At 45.4% G+C, this 22,871-nt stretch overlaps 1 protein-coding gene across 2 annotated transcripts in view; it reads left to right on the top strand.

Moving 5' to 3' along the window:
- LOC139392751 (protein tyrosine phosphatase receptor type O) overlaps positions 1-22,871 on the top strand; it is a 129,456-nt gene that overhangs the window by 37,043 nt on the left and 69,542 nt on the right. For both annotated transcript variants that reach the window (XM_071140995.1, XM_071140994.1), the window contains exons 6-8: positions 16,024-16,185; positions 16,466-16,662; positions 19,924-20,044. In XM_071140995.1, the coding sequence (XP_070997096.1) occupies positions 16,024-16,185; positions 16,466-16,662; positions 19,924-20,044 (480 nt within the window). The remainder of the gene's footprint in view (positions 1-16,023; positions 16,186-16,465; positions 16,663-19,923; positions 20,045-22,871) is intronic.

The raw sequence follows: 22,871 nt of genomic DNA, 5'->3' as shown, positions 1-22,871 counted from the left end.
GAAGGCCACTACGGTGGTCAATAAGAACCACATACGACAGGTTCAACGTCTACATCTACAGAGACGGTAAGCTGAAGGCCACTACGGTGGTCAATAAGAACCACATACGACAGGTTCAACGTCTACATCTACAGAGACGGTAAGCTAAAGGCCACTACGGTGGTCAATAAGAACCACATACGACAGGTTCAACGTCTACATCTACAGAGACGGTAAGCTGAAGGCCACTACGGTGGTCAATAAGAACCACATACGACAGGTTCAACGTCTACATCTACAGAGACGGTAAGCTGAAGGCCACTACGGTGGTCAATAAGAACCACATACGACAGGTTCAACGTCTACATCTACAGAGACGGTAAGCTAAAGGCCACTACGGTGGTCAATAAGAACCACATATGACAGGTTCAACGTCTACATCTACAGAGACGGTAAGCTGAAGGCCACTACGGTGGTCAATAAGAACCACATACGACAGGTTCAACGTCTACATCTACAGAGACGGTAAGCTAAAGGCCACTACGGTGGTCAATAAGAACCACATACGACAGGTTCAACGTCTACAGAGACGGTAAGCTGAAGGCCACTACGGTGGTCAATAAGAACCACATACGACAGGTTCAACGTCTACATCTACAGAGACGGTAAGCTGAAGGCCACTACGGTGGTCAATAAGAACCACATACGACAGGTTCAACGTCTACATCTACAGAGACGGTAAGCTAAAGGCCACTACGGTGGTCAATAAGAACCACATACGACAGGTTCAACGTCTACAGAGACGGTAAGCTGAAGGCCACTACGGTGGTCAATAAGAACCACATACGACAGGTTCAACGTCTACATCTACAGAGACGGTAAGCTAAAGGCCACTACGGTGGTCAATAAGAACCACATACGACAGGTTCAACGTCTACATCTACAGAGACGGTAAGCTAAAGGCCACTACGGTGGTCAATAAGAACCACATACGACAGGTTCAACGTCTACATCTACAGAGACGGTAAGCTAAAGGCCACTACGGTGGTCAATAAGAACCACATACAACAGGTTCAACGTCTACATCTACAGAGACGGTAAGCTAAAGGCCACTACGGTGGTCAATAAGAACCACATACGACAGGTTCAATGTCTACATCTACAGAGACAGTAAGCTAAAGGCCACTACGGTGGTCAATAAGAACCACATACGACAGGTTCAACGTCTACATCTACAGAGACGGTAAGCTAAAGGCCACTACGGTGGTCAATAAGAACCACATACGACAGGTTCAACGTCTACATCTACAGAGACGGTAAGCTGAAGGCCACTACGGTGGTCAATAAGAACCACATACGATAGGTTCAACGTCTACATCTACAGAGACGGTAAGCTAAAGGCCACTACGGTGGTCAATAAGAACCACATACGACAGGTTCAACGTCTACATCTACAGAGACGGTAAGCTAAAGGCCACTACGGTGGTCAATAAGAACCACATACGACAGGTTCAACGTCTACATCTACAGAGACGGTAAGCTAAAGGCCACTACGGTGGTCAATAAGAACCACATACGACAGGTTCAACGTCTACATCTACAGAGACGGTAAGCTAAAGGCCACTACGGTGGTCAATAAGAACCACATACGACAGGTTCAACGTCTACATCTACAGAGACGGTAAGCTAAAGGCCACTACGGTGGTCAATAAGAACCACATACGACAGGTTCAACGTCTACATCTACAGAGACGGTAAGCTAAAGGCCACTACGGTGGTCAATAAGAACCACATACGACAGGTTCAACGTCTACATCTACAGAGACGGTAAGCTAAAGGCCACTACGGTGGTCAATAAGAACCACATACGACAGGTTCAACGTCTACATCTACAGAGACGGTAAGCTAAAGGCCACTACGGTGGTCAATAAGAACCACATACGATAGGTTCAACGTCTACATCTACAGAGACGGTAAGCTGAAGGCCACTACGGTGGTCAATAAGAACCACATACGACAGGTTCAACGTCTACATCTACAGAGACGGTAAGCTGAAGGCCACTACGGTGGTCAATAAGAACCACATACGACAGGTTCAACGTCTACATCTACAGAGACGGTAAGCTAAAGGCCACTACGGTGGTCAATAAGAACCACATACAACAGGTTCAACGTCTACATCTACAGAGACGGTAAGCTAAAGGCCACTACGGTGGTCAATAAGAACCACATACGACAGGTTCAACGTCTACATCTACAGAGACGGTAAGCTAAAGGCCACTACGGTGGTCAATAAGAACCACATACGACAGGTTCAACGTCTACATCTACAGAGACGGTAAGCTAAAGGCCACTACGGTGGTCAATAAGAACCACATACGACAGGTTCAACGTCTACATCTACAGAGACGGTAAGCTAAAGGCCACTACGGTGGTCAATAAGAACCACATACGACAGGTTCAACGTCTACATCTACAGAGACGGTAAGCTAAAGGCCACTACGGTGGTCAATAAGAACCACATACGACAGGTTCAACGTCTACATCTACAGAGACGGTAAGCTAAAGGCCACTACGGTGGTCAATAAGAACCACATACGACAGGTTCAACGTCTACATCTACAGAGACGGTAAGCTAAAGGCCACTACGGTGGTCAATAAGAACCACATACGACAGGTTCAACGTCTACATCTACAGAGACGGTAAGCTAAAGGCCACTACGGTGGTCAATAAGAACCACATACGACAGGTTCAACGTCTACATCTACAGAGACGGTAAGCTAAAGGCCACTACGGTGGTCAATAAGAACCACATACGACAGGTTCAACGTCTACATCTACAGAGACGGTAAGCTAAAGGCCACTACGGTGGTCAATAAGAACCACATACGACAGGTTCAACGTCTACATCTACAGAGACGGTAAGCTAAAGGCCACTACGGTGGTCAATAAGAACCACATACGACAGGTTCAACGTCTACATCTACAGAGACGGTAAGCTAAAGGCCACTACGGTGGTCAATAAGAACCACATACGACAGGTTCAACGTCTACATCTACAGAGACGGTAAGCTAAAGGCCACTACGGTGGTCAATAAGAACCACATACGACAGGTTCAACGTCTACATCTACAGAGACGGTAAGCTAAAGGCCACTACGGTGGTCAATAAGAACCACATACGACAGGTTCAACGTCTACATCTACAGAGACGGTAAGCTAAAGGCCACTACGGTGGTCAATAAGAACCACATACGACAGGTTCAACGTCTACATCTACAGAGACGGTAAGCTAAAGGCCACTACGGTGGTCAATAAGAACCACATACGACAGGTTCAACGTCTACATCTACAGAGACGGTAAGCTAAAGGCCACTACGGTGGTCAATAAGAACCACATACGACAGGTTCAACGTCTACATCTACAGAGACGGTAAGCTAAAGGCCACTACGGTGGTCAATAAGAACCACATACGACAGGTTCAACGTCTACATCTACAGAGACGGTAAGCTAAAGGCCACTACGGTGGTCAATAAGAACCACATACGACAGGTTCAACGTCTACATCTACAGAGACGGTAAGCTAAAGGCCACTACGGTGGTCAATAAGAACCACATACGACAGGTTCAACGTCTACATCTACAGAGACGGTAAGCTAAAGGCCACTACGGTGGTCAATAAGAACCACATACGACAGGTTCAACGTCTACATCTACAGAGACGGTAAGCTAAAGGCCACTACGGTGGTCAATAAGAACCACATACGACAGGTTCAACGTCTACATCTACAGAGACGGTAAGCTAAAGGCCACTACGGTGGTCAATAAGAACCACATACGACAGGTTCAACGTCTACATCTACAGAGACGGTAAGCTAAAGGCCACTACGGTGGTCAATAAGAACCACATACGACAGGTTCAACGTCTACATCTACAGAGACGGTAAGCTAAAGGCCACTACGGTGGTCAATAAGAACCACATACGACAGGTTCAACGTCTACATCTACAGAGACGGTAAGCTAAAGGCCACTACGGTGGTCAATAAGAACCACATACGACAGGTTCAACGTCTACATCTACAGAGACGGTAAGCTAAAGGCCACTACGGTGGTCAATAAGAACCACATACGACAGGTTCAACGTCTACATCTACAGAGACGGTAAGCTAAAGGCCACTACGGTGGTCAATAAGAACCACATACGACAGGTTCAACGTCTACATCTACAGAGACGGTAAGCTAAAGGCCACTACGGTGGTCAATAAGAACCACATACGACAGGTTCAACGTCTACATCTACAGAGACGGTAAGCTAAAGGCCACTACGGTGGTCAATAAGAACCACATACGACAGGTTCAACGTCTACATCTACAGAGACGGTAAGCTAAAGGCCACTACGGTGGTCAATAAGAACCACATACGACAGGTTCAACGTCTACATCTACAGAGACGGTAAGCTGAAGGCCACTACGGTGGTCAATAAGAACCACATACGACAGGTTCAACGTCTACAGAGACGGTAAGCTAAAGGCCACTACGGTGGTCAATAAGAACCACATACGACAGGTTCAACGTCTACATCTACAGAGACAGTAAGCTGAAGGCCACTACGGTGGTCAATAAGAACCACATACGACAGGTTCAACGTCTACATCTACAGAGACGGTAAGCTAAAGGCCACTACGGTGGTCAATAAGAACCACATACGACAGGTTCAACGTCTACATCTACAGAGACGGTAAGCTGAAGGCCACTACGGTGGTCAATAAGAACCACATACGACAGGTTCAACGTCTACATCTACAGAGACGGTAAGCTAAAGGCCACTACGGTGGTCAATAAGAACCACATACGACAGGTTCAACGTCTACATCTACAGAGACAGTAAGCTAAAGGCCACTACGGTGGTCAATAAGAACCACATACGACAGGTTCAACGTCTACATCTACAGAGACAGTAAGCTAAAGGCCACTACGGTGGTCAATAAGAACCACATACGACAGGTTCAACGTCTACATCTACAGAGACGGTAAGCTAAAGGCCACTACGGTGGTCAATAAGAACCACATACGACAGGTTCAACGTCTACATCTACAGAGACGGTAAGCTAAAGGCCACTACGGTGGTCAATAAGAACCACATACGACAGGTTCAACGTCTACATCTACAGAGACGGTAAGCTAAAGGCCACTACGGTGGTCAATAAGAACCACATACGACAGGTTCAACGTCTACATCTACAGAGACGGTAAGCTGAAGGCCACTACGGTGGTCAATAAGAACCACATACGACAGGTTCAACGTCTACATCTACAGAGACGATACGCTAAAGGCCACTACGGTGGTCAATAAGAACCACATACGACAGGTTCAACGTCTACATCTACAGAGACGGTACGCTAAAGGCCACTACGGTGGTCAATAAGAACCACATACGACAGGTTCAACGTCTACATCTACAGAGACGGTAAGCTAAAGGCCACTACGGTGGTCAATAAGAACCACATACGACAGGTTCAACGTCTACATCTACAGAGACGGTAAGCTAAAGGCCACTACGGTGGTCAATAAGAACCACATACGATAGGTTCAACATCTACATCTACAGAGACAGTAAGCTGAAGGCCACTACGGTGGTCAATAAGAACCACATACGACAGGTTCAACGTCTACAGAGACGGTAAGCTAAAGGCCACTACGGTGGTCAATAAGAACCACATACGACAGGTTCAACGTCTACATCTACAGAGACAGTAAGCTGAAGGCCACTACGGTGGTCAATAAGAACCACATACGACAGGTTCAACGTCTACATCTACAGAGACGGTAAGCTAAAGGCCACTACGGTGGTCAATAAGAACCACATACGACAGGTTCAACGTCTACATCTACAGAGACGGTAAGCTAAAGGCCACTACGGTGGTCAATAAGAACCACATACGACAGGTTCAACGTCTACATCTACAGAGACGGTAAGCTAAAGGCCACTACGGTGGTCAATAAGAACCACATACGACAGGTTCGACGTCTACATCTACAGAGACGGTAAGCTGAAGGCCACTACGGTGGTCAATAAGAACCACATACGACAGGTTCAACGTCTACATCTACAGAGACGGTACGCTAAAGGCCACTACGGTGGTCAATAAGAACCACATACGACAGGTTCAACGTCTACATCTACAGAGACGGTACGCTAAAGGCCACTACGGTGGTCAATAAGAACCACATACGACAGGTTCAACGTCTACATCTACAGAGACGGTAAGCTAAAGGCCACTACGGTGGTCAATAAGAACCACATACGACAGGTTCAACGTCTACATCTACAGAGACGGTAAGCTAAAGGCCACTACGGTGGTCAATAAGAACCACATACGATAGGTTCAACGTCTACATCTACAGAGACAGTAAGCTGAAGGCCACTACGGTGGTCAATAAGAACCACATACGACAGGTTCAACGTCTACATCTACAGAGACGGTAAGCTAAAGGCCACTACGGTGGTCAATAAGAACCACATACGACAGGTTCAACGTCTACATCTACAGAGACGGTAAGCTAAAGGCCACTACGGTGGTCAATAAGAACCACATACGACAGGTTCAACGTCTACATCTACAGAGACGGTAAGCTAAAGGCCACTACGGTGGTCAATAAGAACCACATACGACAGGTTCAACGTCTACATCTACAGAGACGGTAAGCTAAAGGCCACTACGGTGGTCAATAAGAACCACATACGACAGGTTCAACGTCTACATCTACAGAGACGGTAAGCTAAAGGCCACTACGGTGGTCAATAAGAACCACATACGACAGGTTCAACGTCTACATCTACAGAGACGGTAAGCTGAAGGCCACTACGGTGGTCAATAAGAACCACATACGACAGGTTCAACGTCTACATAGACGGTAAGCTAAAGGCCACTACGGTGGTCAATAAGAACCACATACGACAGGTTCAACGTCTACATCTACAGAGACAGTAAGCTGAAGGCCACTACGGTGGTCAATAAGAACCACATACGACAGGTTCAACGTCTACATCTACAGAGACGGTAAGCTAAAGGCCACTACGGTGGTCAATAAGAACCACATACGACAGGTTCAACGTCTACATCTACAGAGACGGTAAGCTGAAGGCCACTACGGTGGTCAATAAGAACCACATACGACAGGTTCAACGTCTACATCTACAGAGACGGTAAGCTAAAGGCCACTACGGTGGTCAATAAGAACCACATACGACAGGTTCAACGTCTACATCTACAGAGACAGTAAGCTAAAGGCCACTACGGTGGTCAATAAGAACCACATACGACAGGTTCAACGTCTACATCTACAGAGACAGTAAGCTAAAGGCCACTACGGTGGTCAATAAGAACCACATACGACAGGTTCAACGTCTACATCTACAGAGACGGTAAGCTAAAGGCCACTACGGTGGTCAATAAGAACCACATACGACAGGTTCAACGTCTACATCTACAGAGACGGTAAGCTAAAGGCCACTACGGTGGTCAATAAGAACCACATACGACAGGTTCAACGTCTACATCTACAGAGACGGTAAGCTAAAGGCCACTACGGTGGTCAATAAGAACCACATACGACAGGTTCAACGTCTACATCTACAGAGACGGTAAGCTGAAGGCCACTACGGTGGTCAATAAGAACCACATACGACAGGTTCAACGTCTACATCTACAGAGACGGTACGCTAAAGGCCACTACGGTGGTCAATAAGAACCACATACGACAGGTTCAACGTCTACATCTACAGAGACGGTACGCTAAAGGCCACTACGGTGGTCAATAAGAACCACATACGACAGGTTCAACGTCTACATCTACAGAGACGGTAAGCTAAAGGCCACTACGGTGGTCAATAAGAACCACATACGACAGGTTCAACGTCTACATCTACAGAGACGGTAAGCTAAAGGCCACTACGGTGGTCAATAAGAACCACATACGATAGGTTCAACATCTACATCTACAGAGACAGTAAGCTGAAGGCCACTACGGTGGTCAATAAGAACCACATACGACAGGTTCAACGTCTACAGAGACGGTAAGCTAAAGGCCACTACGGTGGTCAATAAGAACCACATACGACAGGTTCAACGTCTACATCTACAGAGACAGTAAGCTGAAGGCCACTACGGTGGTCAATAAGAACCACATACGACAGGTTCAACGTCTACATCTACAGAGACGGTAAGCTAAAGGCCACTACGGTGGTCAATAAGAACCACATACGACAGGTTCAACGTCTACATCTACAGAGACGGTAAGCTAAAGGCCACTACGGTGGTCAATAAGAACCACATACGACAGGTTCAACGTCTACATCTACAGAGACGGTAAGCTAAAGGCCACTACGGTGGTCAATAAGAACCACATACGACAGGTTCAACGTCTACATCTACAGAGACGGTAAGCTGAAGGCCACTACGGTGGTCAATAAGAACCACATACGACAGGTTCAACGTCTACATCTACAGAGACGGTACGCTAAAGGCCACTACGGTGGTCAATAAGAACCACATACGACAGGTTCAACGTCTACATCTACAGAGACGGTACGCTAAAGGCCACTACGGTGGTCAATAAGAACCACATACGACAGGTTCAACGTCTACATCTACAGAGACGGTAAGCTAAAGGCCACTACGGTGGTCAATAAGAACCACATACGACAGGTTCAACGTCTACATCTACAGAGACGGTAAGCTAAAGGCCACTACGGTGGTCAATAAGAACCACATACGACAGGTTCAACGTCTACATCTACAGAGACAGTAAGCTGAAGGCCACTACGGTGGTCAATAAGAACCACATACGACAGGTTCAACGTCTACATCTACAGAGACGGTAAGCTAAAGGCCACTACGGTGGTCAATAAGAACCACATACGACAGGTTCAACGTCTACATCTACAGAGACAGTAAGCTGAAGGCCACTACGGTGGTCAATAAGAACCACATACGACAGGTTCAACGTCTACATCTACAGAGACGGTAAGCTAAAGGCCACTACGGTGGTCAATAAGAACCACATACGACAGGTTCAACGTCTACATCTACAGAGACGGTAAGCTAAAGGCCACTACGGTGGTCAATAAGAACCACATACGACAGGTTCAACGTCTACATCTACAGAGACGGTAAGCTAAAGGCCACTACGGTGGTCAATAAGAACCACATACGACAGGTTCAACGTCTACATCTACAGAGACGGTAAGCTAAAGGCCACTACGGTGGTCAATAAGAACCACATACGACAGGTTCAACGTCTACATCTACAGAGACGGTAAGCTAAAGGCCACTACGGTGGTCAATAAGAACCACATACGACAGGTTCAACGTCTACATCTACAGAGACGGTAAGCTAAAGGCCACTACGGTGGTCAATAAGAACCACATACGACAGGTTCAACGTCTACATCTACAGAGACGGTAAGCTGAAGGCCACTACGGTGGTCAATAAGAACCACATACGACAGGTTCAACGTCTACATCTACAGAGACGGTAAGCTAAAGGCCACTACGGTGGTCAATAAGAACCACATACGACAGGTTCAACGTCTACATCTACAGAGACGGTAAGCTAAAGGCCACTACGGTGGTCAATAAGAACCACATACGACAGGTTCAACGTCTACATCTACAGAGACGGTAAGCTGAAGGCCACTACGGTGGTCAATAAGAACCACATACGACAGGTTCAACGTCTACATCTACAGAGACGGTAAGCTAAAGGCCACTACGGTGGTCAATAAGAACCACATACGACAGGTTCAACGTCTACATCTACAGAGACGGTAAGCTAAAGGCCACTACGGTGGTCAATAAGAACCACATACGACAGGTTCAACGTCTACATCTACAGAGACGGTAAGCTAAAGGCCACTACGGTGGTCAATAAGAACCACATACGACAGGTTCAACGTCTACATCTACAGAGACGGTAAGCTAAAGGCCACTACGGTGGTCAATAAGAACCACATACGACAGGTTCAACGTCTACATCTACAGAGACGGTAAGCTAAAGGCCACTACGGTGGTCAATAAGAACCACATACGACAGGTTCAACGTCTACATCTACAGAGACGGTAAGCTAAAGGCCACTACGGTGGTCAATAAGAACCACATACGACAGGTTCAACGTCTACATCTACAGAGACGGTAAGCTAAAGGCCACTACGGTGGTCAATAAGAACCACATACGACAGGTTCAACGTCTACATCTACAGAGACGGTAAGCTAAAGGCCACTACGGTGGTCAATAAGAACCACATACGACAGGTTCAACGTCTACATCTACAGAGACGGTAAGCTAAAGGCCACTACGGTGGTCAATAAGAACCACATACGACAGGTTCAACGTCTACATCTACAGAGACGGTAAGCTAAAGGCCACTACGGTGGTCAATAAGAACCACATACGACAGGTTCAACGTCTACATCTACAGAGACGGTAAGCTAAAGGCCACTACGGTGGTCAATAAGAACCACATACGACAGGTTCAACGTCTACATCTACAGAGACGGTAAGCTGAAGGCCACTACGGTGGTCAATAAGAACCACATACGACAGGTTCAACGTCTACATCTACAGAGACGGTAAGCTAAAGGCCACTACGGTGGTCAATAAGAACCACATACGACAGGTTCAACGTCTACATCTACAGAGACGGTAAGCTAAAGGCCACTACGGTGGTCAATAAGAACCACATACGACAGGTTCAACGTCTACATCTACAGAGACGGTAAGCTAAAGGCCACTACGGTGGTCAATAAGAACCACATACGACAGGTTCAACGTCTACATCTACAGAGACGGTAAGCTAAAGGCCACTACGGTGGTCAATAAGAACCACATACGACAGGTTCAACGTCTACATCTACAGAGACGGTAAGCTAAAGGCCACTACGGTGGTCAATAAGAACCACATACGACAGGTTCAACGTCTACATCTACAGAGACGGTAAGCTAAAGGCCACTACGGTGGTCAATAAGAACCACATACGACAGGTTCAACGTCTACATCTACAGAGACGGTAAGCTAAAGGCCACTACGGTGGTCAATAAGAACCACATACGACAGGTTCAACGTCTACATCTACAGAGACGGTAAGCTAAAGGCCACTACGGTGGTCAATAAGAACCACATACGACAGGTTCAACGTCTACATCTACAGAGACGGTAAGCTAAAGGCCACTACGGTGGTCAATAAGAACCACATACGACAGGTTCAACGTCTACATCTACAGAGACGGTAAGCTAAAGGCCACTACGGTGGTCAATAAGAACCACATACGACAGGTTCAACGTCTACATCTACAGAGACGGTAAGCTAAAGGCCACTACGGTGGTCAATAAGAACCACATACGACAGGTTCAACGTCTACATCTACAGAGACGGTAAGCTGAAGGCCACTACGGTGGTCAATAAGAACCACATACGACAGGTTCAACGTCTACATCTACAGAGACGGTAAGCTAAAGGCCACTACGGTGGTCAATAAGAACCACATACGACAGGTTCAACGTCTACATCTACAGAGACGGTAAGCTGAAGGCCACTACGGTGGTCAATAAGAACCACATACGACAGGTTCAACGTCTACATCTACAGAGACGGTAAGCTAAAGGCCACTACGGTGGTCAATAAGAACCACATACGACAGGTTCAACGTCTACATCTACAGAGACGGTAAGCTAAAGGCCACTACGGTGGTCAATAAGAACCACATACGACAGGTTCAACGTCTACATCTACAGAGACGGTAAGCTAAAGGCCACTACGGTGGTCAATAAGAACCACATACGACAGGTTCAACGTCTACATCTACAGAGACGGTAAGCTAAAGGCCACTACGGTGGTCAATAAGAACCACATACGACAGGTTCAACGTCTACATCTACAGAGACGGTAAGCTAAAGGCCACTACGGTGGTCAATAAGAACCACATACGACAGGTTCAACGTCTACATCTACAGAGACGGTAAGCTAAAGGCCACTACGGTGGTCAATAAGAACCACATACGACAGGTTCAACGTCTACATCTACAGAGACGGTAAGCTAAAGGCCACTACGGTGGTCAATAAGAACCACATACGACAGGTTCAACGTCTACATCTACAGAGACGGTAAGCTAAAGGCCACTACGGTGGTCAATAAGAACCACATACGACAGGTTCAACGTCTACATCTACAGAGACGGTACGCTAAAGGCCACTACGGTGGTCAATAAGAACCACATACGACAGGTTCAACGTCTACATCTACAGAGACGGTAAGCTAAAGGCCACTACGGTGGTCAATAAGAACCACATACGACAGGTTCAACGTCTACATCTACAGAGACGGTAAGCTAAAGGCCACTACGGTGGTCAATAAGAACCACATACGACAGGTTCAACGTCTACATCTACAGAGACGGTAAGCTGAAGGCCACTACGGTGGTCAATAAGAACCACATACGACAGGTTCAACGTCTACATCTACAGAGACGGTAAGCTAAAGGCCACTACGGTGGTCAATAAGAACCACATACGACAGGTTCAACGTCTACATCTACAGAGACAGTAAGCTGAAGGCCACTACGGTGGTCAATAAGAACCACATACGACAGGTTCAACGTCTACATCTACAGAGACGGTAAGCTAAAGGCCACTACGGTGGTCAATAAGAACCACATACGACAGGTTCAACGTCTACATCTACAGAGACGGTAAGCTAAAGGCCACTACGGTGGTCAATAAGAACCACATACGACAGGTTCAACGTCTACATCTACAGAGACGGTAAGCTAAAGGCCACTACGGTGGTCAATAAGAACCACATACGACAGGTTCAACGTCTACATCTACAGAGACGGTAAGCTAAAGGCCACTACGGTGGTCAATAAGAACCACATACGACAGGTTCAACGTCTACATCTACAGAGACGGTAAGCTAAAGGCCACTACGGTGGTCAATAAGAACCACATACGACAGGTTCAACGTCTACATCTACAGAGACGGTAAGCTAAAGGCCACTACGGTGGTCAATAAGAACCACATACGACAGGTTCAACGTCTACATCTACAGAGACGGTAAGCTAAAGGCCACTACGGTGGTCAATAAGAACCACATACGACAGGTTCAACGTCTACATCTACAGAGACGGTAAGCTAAAGGCCACTACGGTGGTCAATAAGAACCACATACGACAGGTTCAACGTCTACATCTACAGAGACGGTAAGCTAAAGGCCACTACGGTGGTCAATAAGAACCACATACGACAGGTTCAACGTCTACATCTACAGAGACGGTAAGCTGAAGGCCACTACGGTGGTCAATAAGAACCACATACGACAGGTTCAACGTCTACATCTACAGAGACGGTAAGCTAAAGGCCACTACGGTGGTCAATAAGAACCACATACGACAGGTTCAACGTCTACATCTACAGAGACGGTAAGCTAAAGGCCACTACGGTGGTCAATAAGAACCACATACGACAGGTTCAACGTCTACATCTACAGAGACGGTAAGCTAAAGGCCACTACGGTGGTCAATAAGAACCACATACGACAGGTTCAACGTCTACATCTACAGAGACGGTAAGCTAAAGGCCACTACGGTGGTCAATAAGAACCACATACGACAGGTTCAACGTCTACATCTACAGAGACGGTAAGCTAAAGGCCACTACGGTGGTCAATAAGAACCACATACGACAGGTTCAACGTCTACATCTACAGAGACGGTAAGCTAAAGGCCACTACGGTGGTCAATAAGAACCACATACGACAGGTTCAACGTCTACATCTACAGAGACGGTAAGCTAAAGGCCACTACGGTGGTCAATAAGAACCACATACGACAGGTTCAACGTCTACATCTACAGAGACGGTAAGCTAAAGGCCACTACGGTGGTCAATAAGAACCACATACGACAGGTTCAACGTCTACATCTACAGAGACGGTAAGCTAAAGGCCACTACGGTGGTCAATAAGAACCACATACGACAGGTTCAACGTCTACATCTACAGAGACTGTAAGCTGAAGGCCACTACGGTGGTCAATAAGAACCACATACGACAGGTTCAACGTCTACAGAGACGGTAAGCTAAAGGCCACTACGGTGGTCAATAAGAACCACATACGACAGGTTCAACGTCTACATCTACAGAGACAGTAAGCTGAAGGCCACTACGGTGGTCAATAAGAACCACATACGACAGGTTCAACGTCTACATCTACAGAGACGGTAAGCTAAAGGCCACTACGGTGGTCAATAAGAACCACATACGACAGGTTCAACGTCTACATCTACAGAGACGGTAAGCTGAAGGCCACTACGGTGGTCAATAAGAACCACATACGACAGGTTCAACGTCTACATCTACAGAGACGGTAAGCTAAAGGCCACTACGGTGGTCAATAAGAACCACATACGACAGGTTCAACGTCTACATCTACAGAGACGGTAAGCTAAAGGCCACTACGGTGGTCAATAAGAACCACATACGACAGGTTCAACGTCTACATCTACAGAGACAGTAAGCTAAAGGCCACTACGGTGGTCAATAAGAACCACATACGACAGGTTCAACGTCTACATCTACAGAGACGGTAAGCTAAAGGCCACTACGGTGGTCAATAAGAACCACATACGACAGGTTCAACGTCTACATCTACAGAGACGGTAAGCTAAAGGCCACTACGGTGGTCAATAAGAACCACATACGACAGGTTCAACGTCTACATCTACAGAGACGGTAAGCTAAAGGCCACTACGGTGGTCAATAAGAACCACATACGACAGGTTCGACGTCTACATCTACAGAGACGGTAAGCTGAAGGCCACTACGGTGGTCAATAAGAACCACATACGACAGGTTCAACGTCTACATCTACAGAGACGGTACGCTAAAGGCCACTACGGTGGTCAATAAGAACCACATACGACAGGTTCAACGTCTACATCTACAGAGACGGTACGCTAAAGGCCACTACGGTGGTCAATAAGAACCACATACGACAGGTTCAACATCTACAGAGACGGTAAGCTAAAGGCCACTACGGTGGTCAATAAGAACCACATACGACAGGTTCAACGTCTACATCTACAGAGACGGTAAGCTAAAGGCCACTACGGTGGTCAATAAGAACCACATACGACAGGTTCAACGTCTACATCTACAGAGACGGTAAGCTAAAGGCCACTACGGTGGTCAATAAGAACCACATACGACAGGTTCAACGTCTACATCTACAGAGACGGTAAGCTGAAGGCCACTACGGTGGTCAATAAGAACCACATACGACAGGTTCAACGTCTACATCTACAGAGACAGTAAGCTGAAGGCCACTACGGTGGTCAATAAGAACCACATACGACAGGTTCAACGTCTACATCTACAGAGACGGTAAGCTAAAGGCCACTACGGTGGTCAATAAGAACCACATACGACAGGTTCAACGTCTACATCTACAGAGACGGTAAGCTGAAGGCCACTACGGTGGTCAATAAGAACCACATACGACAGGTTCAACGTCTACATCTACAGAGACGGTAAGCTAAAGGCCACTACGGTGGTCAATAAGAACCACATACGACAGGTTCAACGTCTACATCTACAGAGACGGTAAGCTAAAGGCCACTACGGTGGTCAATAAGAACCACATACGACAGGTTCAACGTCTACATCTACAGAGACGGTAAGCTAAAGGCCACTACGGTGGTCAATAAGAACCAAGACCACATTCACAAAGACTCTCAGAAAAGGAGTGCTGATGTTGGAATTACTTTTTGCCTTTTAGATCATAATGAATAAGACTGATCCTAGATCAGTATTCCTGGGCTCCTATGTTGTCAGCTGAATGTAATAGCTGAATGGTATCTGTTGTGTCCTGATCCTAGATCAGTATTCCTGGGCTCCTATGTTGTCAGATGAAGGTAATAGCTGAATGGTATCTGCTGTGACCTGTGCTCTTTCGACCTCTCTGAGCCCTGTCTCCCCGTCCTCAGGTAACTCTACAGAGACGGCCACGGTGGATGAGAACACTCATGAGTTCTTCACGGAGCTGACAGAGCCTGGTACCTACAGAGTCCAGGTCACCACACTGAGCTCCGCAGGAGACTGTGAGGCCAGGGAGAGCACCGCGTATACAGGGCTCACCTTCTATCTCAGTATGTATAGCCTGACCCTAACCCTGACCCTAACCCTGACCCAAACACTGACCCTAACCCTGATCCTAACCCTAACACTGACCCTGACCCTAACCCTGACCCTAACCCTGACCCAAACACTGACCCTAACCCTGATCCTAACCCTAACACTGACCCTGACCCTAACCCTGACCCTAACCCTGACCCTGACCCTAATCCTAACTCTGAAATTCTGTGTTTTACTGTATTTAATTGTTTTAATTGTCCAATAAATCCCCAAAACAACCATTGAATGCCCCAGGCCCCAGTGGAGAGGTGCTGGAGCAGCCCCAGGAGCGGCCCCAGGGTGTCAGTATCAGGCTGCTGGGCTCCAGTACTGCAGCGGTGTCCTGGGCCCTGTCCTTTGAGAGCCACAACGGCAGCCTGGTGTCAGTCCTGTCCCTAACCTGCCTCCGACCCAGCCTCAGCCAACGCATGGAGAACACATACTGCAGTGAGGTAACTAACCTGCTAGTCTATAGCTGTTCATAACCCTTTATAACCAACCTGCTAGTCTACATAGCTGTTCATAACCCTTTATAACTAGTCTACATAGCTGTTCATAACCCTTTATAACCAACCTGCTAGTCTACATAGCTGTTCATAACCCTTTATAACCAACCTGCTAGTCTACATAGCTGTTCATAACCCTTTATAACTAGTCTACATAGCTGTTCATAACCCTTTATAACCAACCTGCTAGTCTACATAGCTGTTCATAACCCTTTATAACTAGTCTACATAGCTGTTCACAACCCTTTATATCCAACCTGCTAGTCTACATAGCTGTTCATAACCCTTTATAACTAGTCTACATAGCTGTTCATAAACCTTTATAACCAACCTGCTAGTCTATAGCTGTGCATAACCCTTTATAACCAACCTGCTAGTCTATAGCTGTTCATAACCCTTTATAACCAACCTGCTACTCTATAGCTGTTCACAACCCTTTATATCCAACCTGCTAGTCTACATAGCTGCTCATAACCCTTTATAACTAGTCTACATAGCTGTTCATAACCCTTTATAACCAACCTGCTAGTCTACATAGCTGTTTTACAACCCTTTATAACCAACCTGCTAGTCTACATAGCTGTTCACAACCCTTTATAACAAACCTGCTAGTCCACATAGCTGTTTCACAACCCTTTATAACTAACCTGCTAGTCTACATAGCTGTTTCACAACCCTTTATAACCAACCTGCTAGTCTACATAGCTGTTCACAACCCTTTATAACTAGTCTACATAGCTGTTCATAAACCTTTATAACCAACCTGCTAGTCTATAGCTGTGCATAACCCTTTATAACCAACCTGCTAGTCTATAGCTGTTCATAACCCTTTATAACCAACCTGCTAGTCTATAGCTGTTCACAACCCTTTATATCCAACCTGCTAGTCTACATAGCTGCTCATAACCCTTTATAACTAGTCTACATAGCTGTGCATAACCCTTTATAACCAACCTGCTAGTCTACATAGCTGTTTCACAACCCTTTATAACCAACCTGCTAGTCTACATAGCTGTTCACAACCCTTTATAACAAACCTGCTAGTCCACATAGCTGTTTCACAACCCTTTATAACTAACCTGCTAGTCTACATAGCTGTTTCACAACCCTTTATAACCAACCTGCTAGTCTACATAGCTGTTCACAACCCTTTATAACTAGTCTACATAGCTGTTCATAACCCTTTATATCCAACCTACTAGTCTACATAGCTGTTCACAACCCTTTATAACCAACCTACTAGTCTACATAGCTGTTTCACAACCCTTTATAACCAACCTGCTAGTCTACATAGCTGTTCACAACCCTTTATAACCAACCTGATAGTCTACATAGCTGTTCACAACCCTTTATAACTAGTCTACATAGCTGTTCATAACCCTTTATATCCAACCTACTAGTCTACATAGCTGTTTCACAACCCTTTATAACCAACCTGCTAGTCTACATAGCTGTTCACAACCCTTTATAACCAACTTACTAGTCTACATAGCTGTTTCACAACCCTTTATAACCAACCTGCTAGTCTACATAGCTGTTTCACAACCCTTTATAACCAACCTGCTAGTCTACATAGCTGTTCACAACCCTTTATATCCAACCTACTAGTCTACATAGCTGTTCACAACCCTTTATAACCAACCTGCTAGTCTACATATCTGTTTCACAACCCTTTATAACCAACCTGATAGTCTACATAGCTGTTCATAACCTTTTATAACTAGTCTACATAGCCGTTCACAACCCTTTATAACCAACCTGCTAGTCTATAGCTGTTCATAACCCTTTATAACCAACCTGCTAGTCTATAGCTGTTCACAACCCTTTATATCCAACCTGCTAGTCTACATAGCTGCTCATAACCCTTTATAACTAGTCTACATAGCTGTGCATAACCCTTTATAACCAACCTGCTAGTCTACATAGCTGTTTCACAACCCTTTATAACCAACCTGCTAGTCTACATAGCTGTTCACAACCCTTTATAACAAACCTGCTAGTCCACATAGCTGTTTCACAACCCTTTATAACTAACCTGCTAGTCTACATAGCTGTTTCACAACCCTTTATAACCAACCTGCTAGTCTACATAGCTGTTCACAACCCTTTATAACTTGTCTACATAGCTGTTCATAACCCTTTATATCCAACCTACTAGTCTACATAGCTGTTCACAACCCTTTATAACCAACCTACTAGTCTACATAGCTGTTTCACAACCCTTTATAACCAACCTGCTAGTCTACATAGCTGTTCACAACCCTTTATAACCAACCTGATAGTCTACATAGCTGTTCACAACCCTTTATAACTAGTCTACATAGCTGTTCATAACCCTTTATATCCAACCTACTAGTCTACATAGCTGTTTCACAACCCTTTATAACCAACCTGCTAGTCTACATAGCTGTTCACAACCCTTTATAACCAACTTACTAGTCTACATAGCTGTTTCACAACCCTTTATAACCAACCTGCTAGTCTACATAGCTGTTTCACAACCCTTTATAACCAACCTGCTAGTCTACATAGCTGTTTCACAACCCTTTATAACTAGTCTACATAGCTGTTCACAACTCTTTATATCCAACCTACTAGTCTACATAGCTGTTCACAACCCTTTATAACCAACCTGCTAGTCTACATAGCTGTTTCACAACCCTTTATAACCAACCTGATAGTCTACATAGCTGTTCATAACCTTTTATAACTAGTCTACATAGCCGTTCACAACCCTTTATAACCAACCTGATAGTCTACATAGCTGTTCATAACCCTTTATAACTAGTCTACATAGCAGTCACAACCCTTTATAACTAGTCTACATAGCTGTTCACAACCCTTTATACCCAACCTGCTAGTGTTTTAAACAGAAGTACATTGGAAACACTGAGATGGGAAAAGTAAGCCTTACTGTTGGCCGGTTATGTTCACCTATCAATATACTGATACAGTCTATCACCACCTATCAATATACTGATACAGTCTATCACCACCTATCAATATACTGATACAGTCTATCACCACCTATCAATATACTGATACAGTCTATCACCACTAACCACCTATCAATATACTGATACAGTCTATCACCACCTATCAATATACTGATACAGTCTATCACCACTAACCACCTATCAATATACTGATACAGTCTATCACCACTAACCACCCTGATGCCTGTTCCTGTCCTGTGATTGGTTACAGGAGAACACGACCAGTGACATCCTGTCCAACCTGACTCCAGGTGCCCAGTACAGAGTGGTGGTGTACCATACTAACGGTCCTCTCATCAGTCCTCCTTCCGAACCTGTTATCATAGTCATCGGTGAGTCCCTCAGACACTATACTACCTGGGCTGGTCTCTAACCTGTTATTATAGACCTGGTCTCAGACACTATACTACCTGGGCTGGTCTCTAACCTGTTATTATAGACATGGTCTCAGACACTATACTACCTGGGCTGGTCTCTAACCTGTTATTATAGACCTGGTCTCAGACACTATACTACCTGGGCTGGTCTCTAACCTGTTATTATAGACATGGTCTCAGACACTATACTACCTGGGCTGGTCTCTAACCTGTTATTATAGACCTGGTCTCAGACACTATACTACCTGGGCTGGTCTCTAACCTGTTATTATAGACATGGTCTCTCAGACACTATACTACCTGGGCTGGTCTCTAACCTGTTATTATAGACATGGTCTCAGACACTATACTACCTGGGCTGGTCTCTAACCTGTTATTATAGACATGGTCTCAGACACTATACTACCTGGGCTGGTCTCTAACCTGTTATTATAGACATGGTCTCAGACACTATACTACCTGGGCTGGTCTCTAACCTGTTATTATAGACATGGTCTCTCAGACACTATACTACCTGGGCTGGTCTCTAACCTGTTATTATAGACATGGTCTCTCAGACACTATACTACCTGGGCTGGTCTCTAACCTGTTATTATAGACATGGTCTCTCAGACACTATACTACCTGGGCTGGTCTCTAACCTGTTATTATAGACATGGTCTCTCAGAAACTATACTACCTGGGCTGGTCTCTAACCTGTTATCATAGACATGGTCTCAGACACTATACTACCTGGGCTGGTCTCTAACCTGTTATTATAGACATGGTCTCAGACACTATACTACCTGGGCTGGTCTCTAACCTGTTATTATAGACCTGGTCTCTCAGACACTATACTACCTGGGCTGGTCTCTAACCTGTTATTATAGACATGGTCTCAGACACTATACTACCTGGGCTGGTCTCTAACCTGTTATTATAGACATGGTCTCAGACACTATACTACCTGGGCTGGTCTCTAACCTGTTATTATAGACCTGGTCTCAGACACTATACTACCTGGGCTGGTCTCTAACCTGTTATTATAGACATGGTCTCAGACACTATACTACCTGGGCTGGTCTCTAACCTGTTATTATAGACATGGTCTTAGACACTATACTACCTGGGCTGGTCTCTAACCTGTTATTATAGACCTGGTCTCAGACACTATACTACCTGGGCTGGTCTCTAACCTGTTATTATAGACATGGTCTCAGACACTATACTACCTGGGCTGGTCTCTAACCTGTTATCATAGACATGGTCTCAGACACTATACTACCTGGGCTGGTCTCTAACCTGTTATTATAGACATGGTCTCAGACACTATACTACCTGGGCTGGTCTCTAACCTGTTATCATAGACATGGTCTCAGACACTATACTACCTGGGCTGGTCTCTAACCTGTTATTATAGACATGGTCTCAGACACTATACTACCTGGGCTGGTCTCTAACCTGTTATTATAGACATGGTCTCTCAGACACTATACTACCTGGGCTGGTCTCTAACCTGTTATTATAGACATGGTCTCAGACACTATACTACCTGGGCTGGTCTCTAACCTGTTATTATAGACATGGTCTCAGACACTATACTACCTGGGCTGGTCTCTAACCTGTTATTATAGACATGGTCTCAGACACTATACTACCTGGGCTGGTCTCTAACCTGTTATTATAGACCTGGTCTCAGACACTATACTACCTGGGCTGGTCTCTAACCTGTTATTATAGACCTGGTCTCAGACACTATACTACCTGGGCTGGTCTCTAACCTGTTATTATAGACATGGTCTCTCAGACACTATACTACCTGGGCTGATCTCTAACCTGTTATCATAGACATGGTCTCTAACCTGTTATCATAGACATGGTCTCTCAGACACTATACTATCTGGGCTGGTCTCTAACCTGTTATTATAGACATGGTCTCAGACACTATACTACCTGGGCTGGTCTCTAACCTGTTATTATAGACATGGACTCAGACACTATACTACCTGGGCTGGTCTCTAACATACATAAGGGAACATTTCGGCATTTCGTGTATGATCAGTGAGAAAGTCCATATTGCAAATGTACGGTCCCTTACTAGACGTCCGAAATCGTTTGTAAAATTCGCGGTCGGCGTCGGGCCGTGCGGTAGGGCCAGACCTACCGGGAAGTCATCAAATGAACTTTGTCGGACATTCGGTTTCCGTTTTATAAAATAAACAAGTTTTTGAGCGTTTTTCCGCTATCCCGGAATTTCCCACAAGAGGGCATACGGAATCATATGGCAATTTGGCAAAACATCACGAATCACGACGGGGCCTTATCTCGAAAACGGAAAATATTTCGAAGCCGAAACTTGGTGAGCGTAGGTTTGGCATAATGGGCAGTTGGCCCCGAACAAGATGGCGTCTAGGCCTCGACGGTTTTTGAGTTATGGCCGTTTTTCTGGGATTAAAGGTCCTAAATGGAAATAGAGAAATTATTTTTCCACTTCAGGTCAAAGTCAAGGAGCCTCCGGTGTCAATAAAAAAAAAAACAGCCATTTATCTATCGTCATTTAAGAGAAACGGAACAATGACATCTTGGTGATGGTCACAAATAGGCGTTTTTTTTTTCCAACGGTTACAGATCCAGTTGCAGGGTGTTCATACGAATCTTTTTAAAGTGTGCTGCGGAGCTCTGCGACATTTCTGTGATTTTCTATGATTTTCTGAAATAACACACACATACTAAACCCTCCGTAAATAACTCAGTTCTTAACGTAAAGACTTAAAACTCAGGATTCTGTAAAAGCATACCCCAA

The sequence above is a fragment of the Oncorhynchus clarkii genome, chromosome 33, assembly GCF_045791955.1.
Source record: "Oncorhynchus clarkii lewisi isolate Uvic-CL-2024 chromosome 33, UVic_Ocla_1.0, whole genome shotgun sequence".
Classification (NCBI taxonomy): Eukaryota; Metazoa; Chordata; class Actinopteri; order Salmoniformes; family Salmonidae; genus Oncorhynchus; species Oncorhynchus clarkii.
The sequence above is the reverse complement of the archived record's forward strand: the minus strand, read 5'-3'. Positions and strand labels throughout refer to the sequence as shown.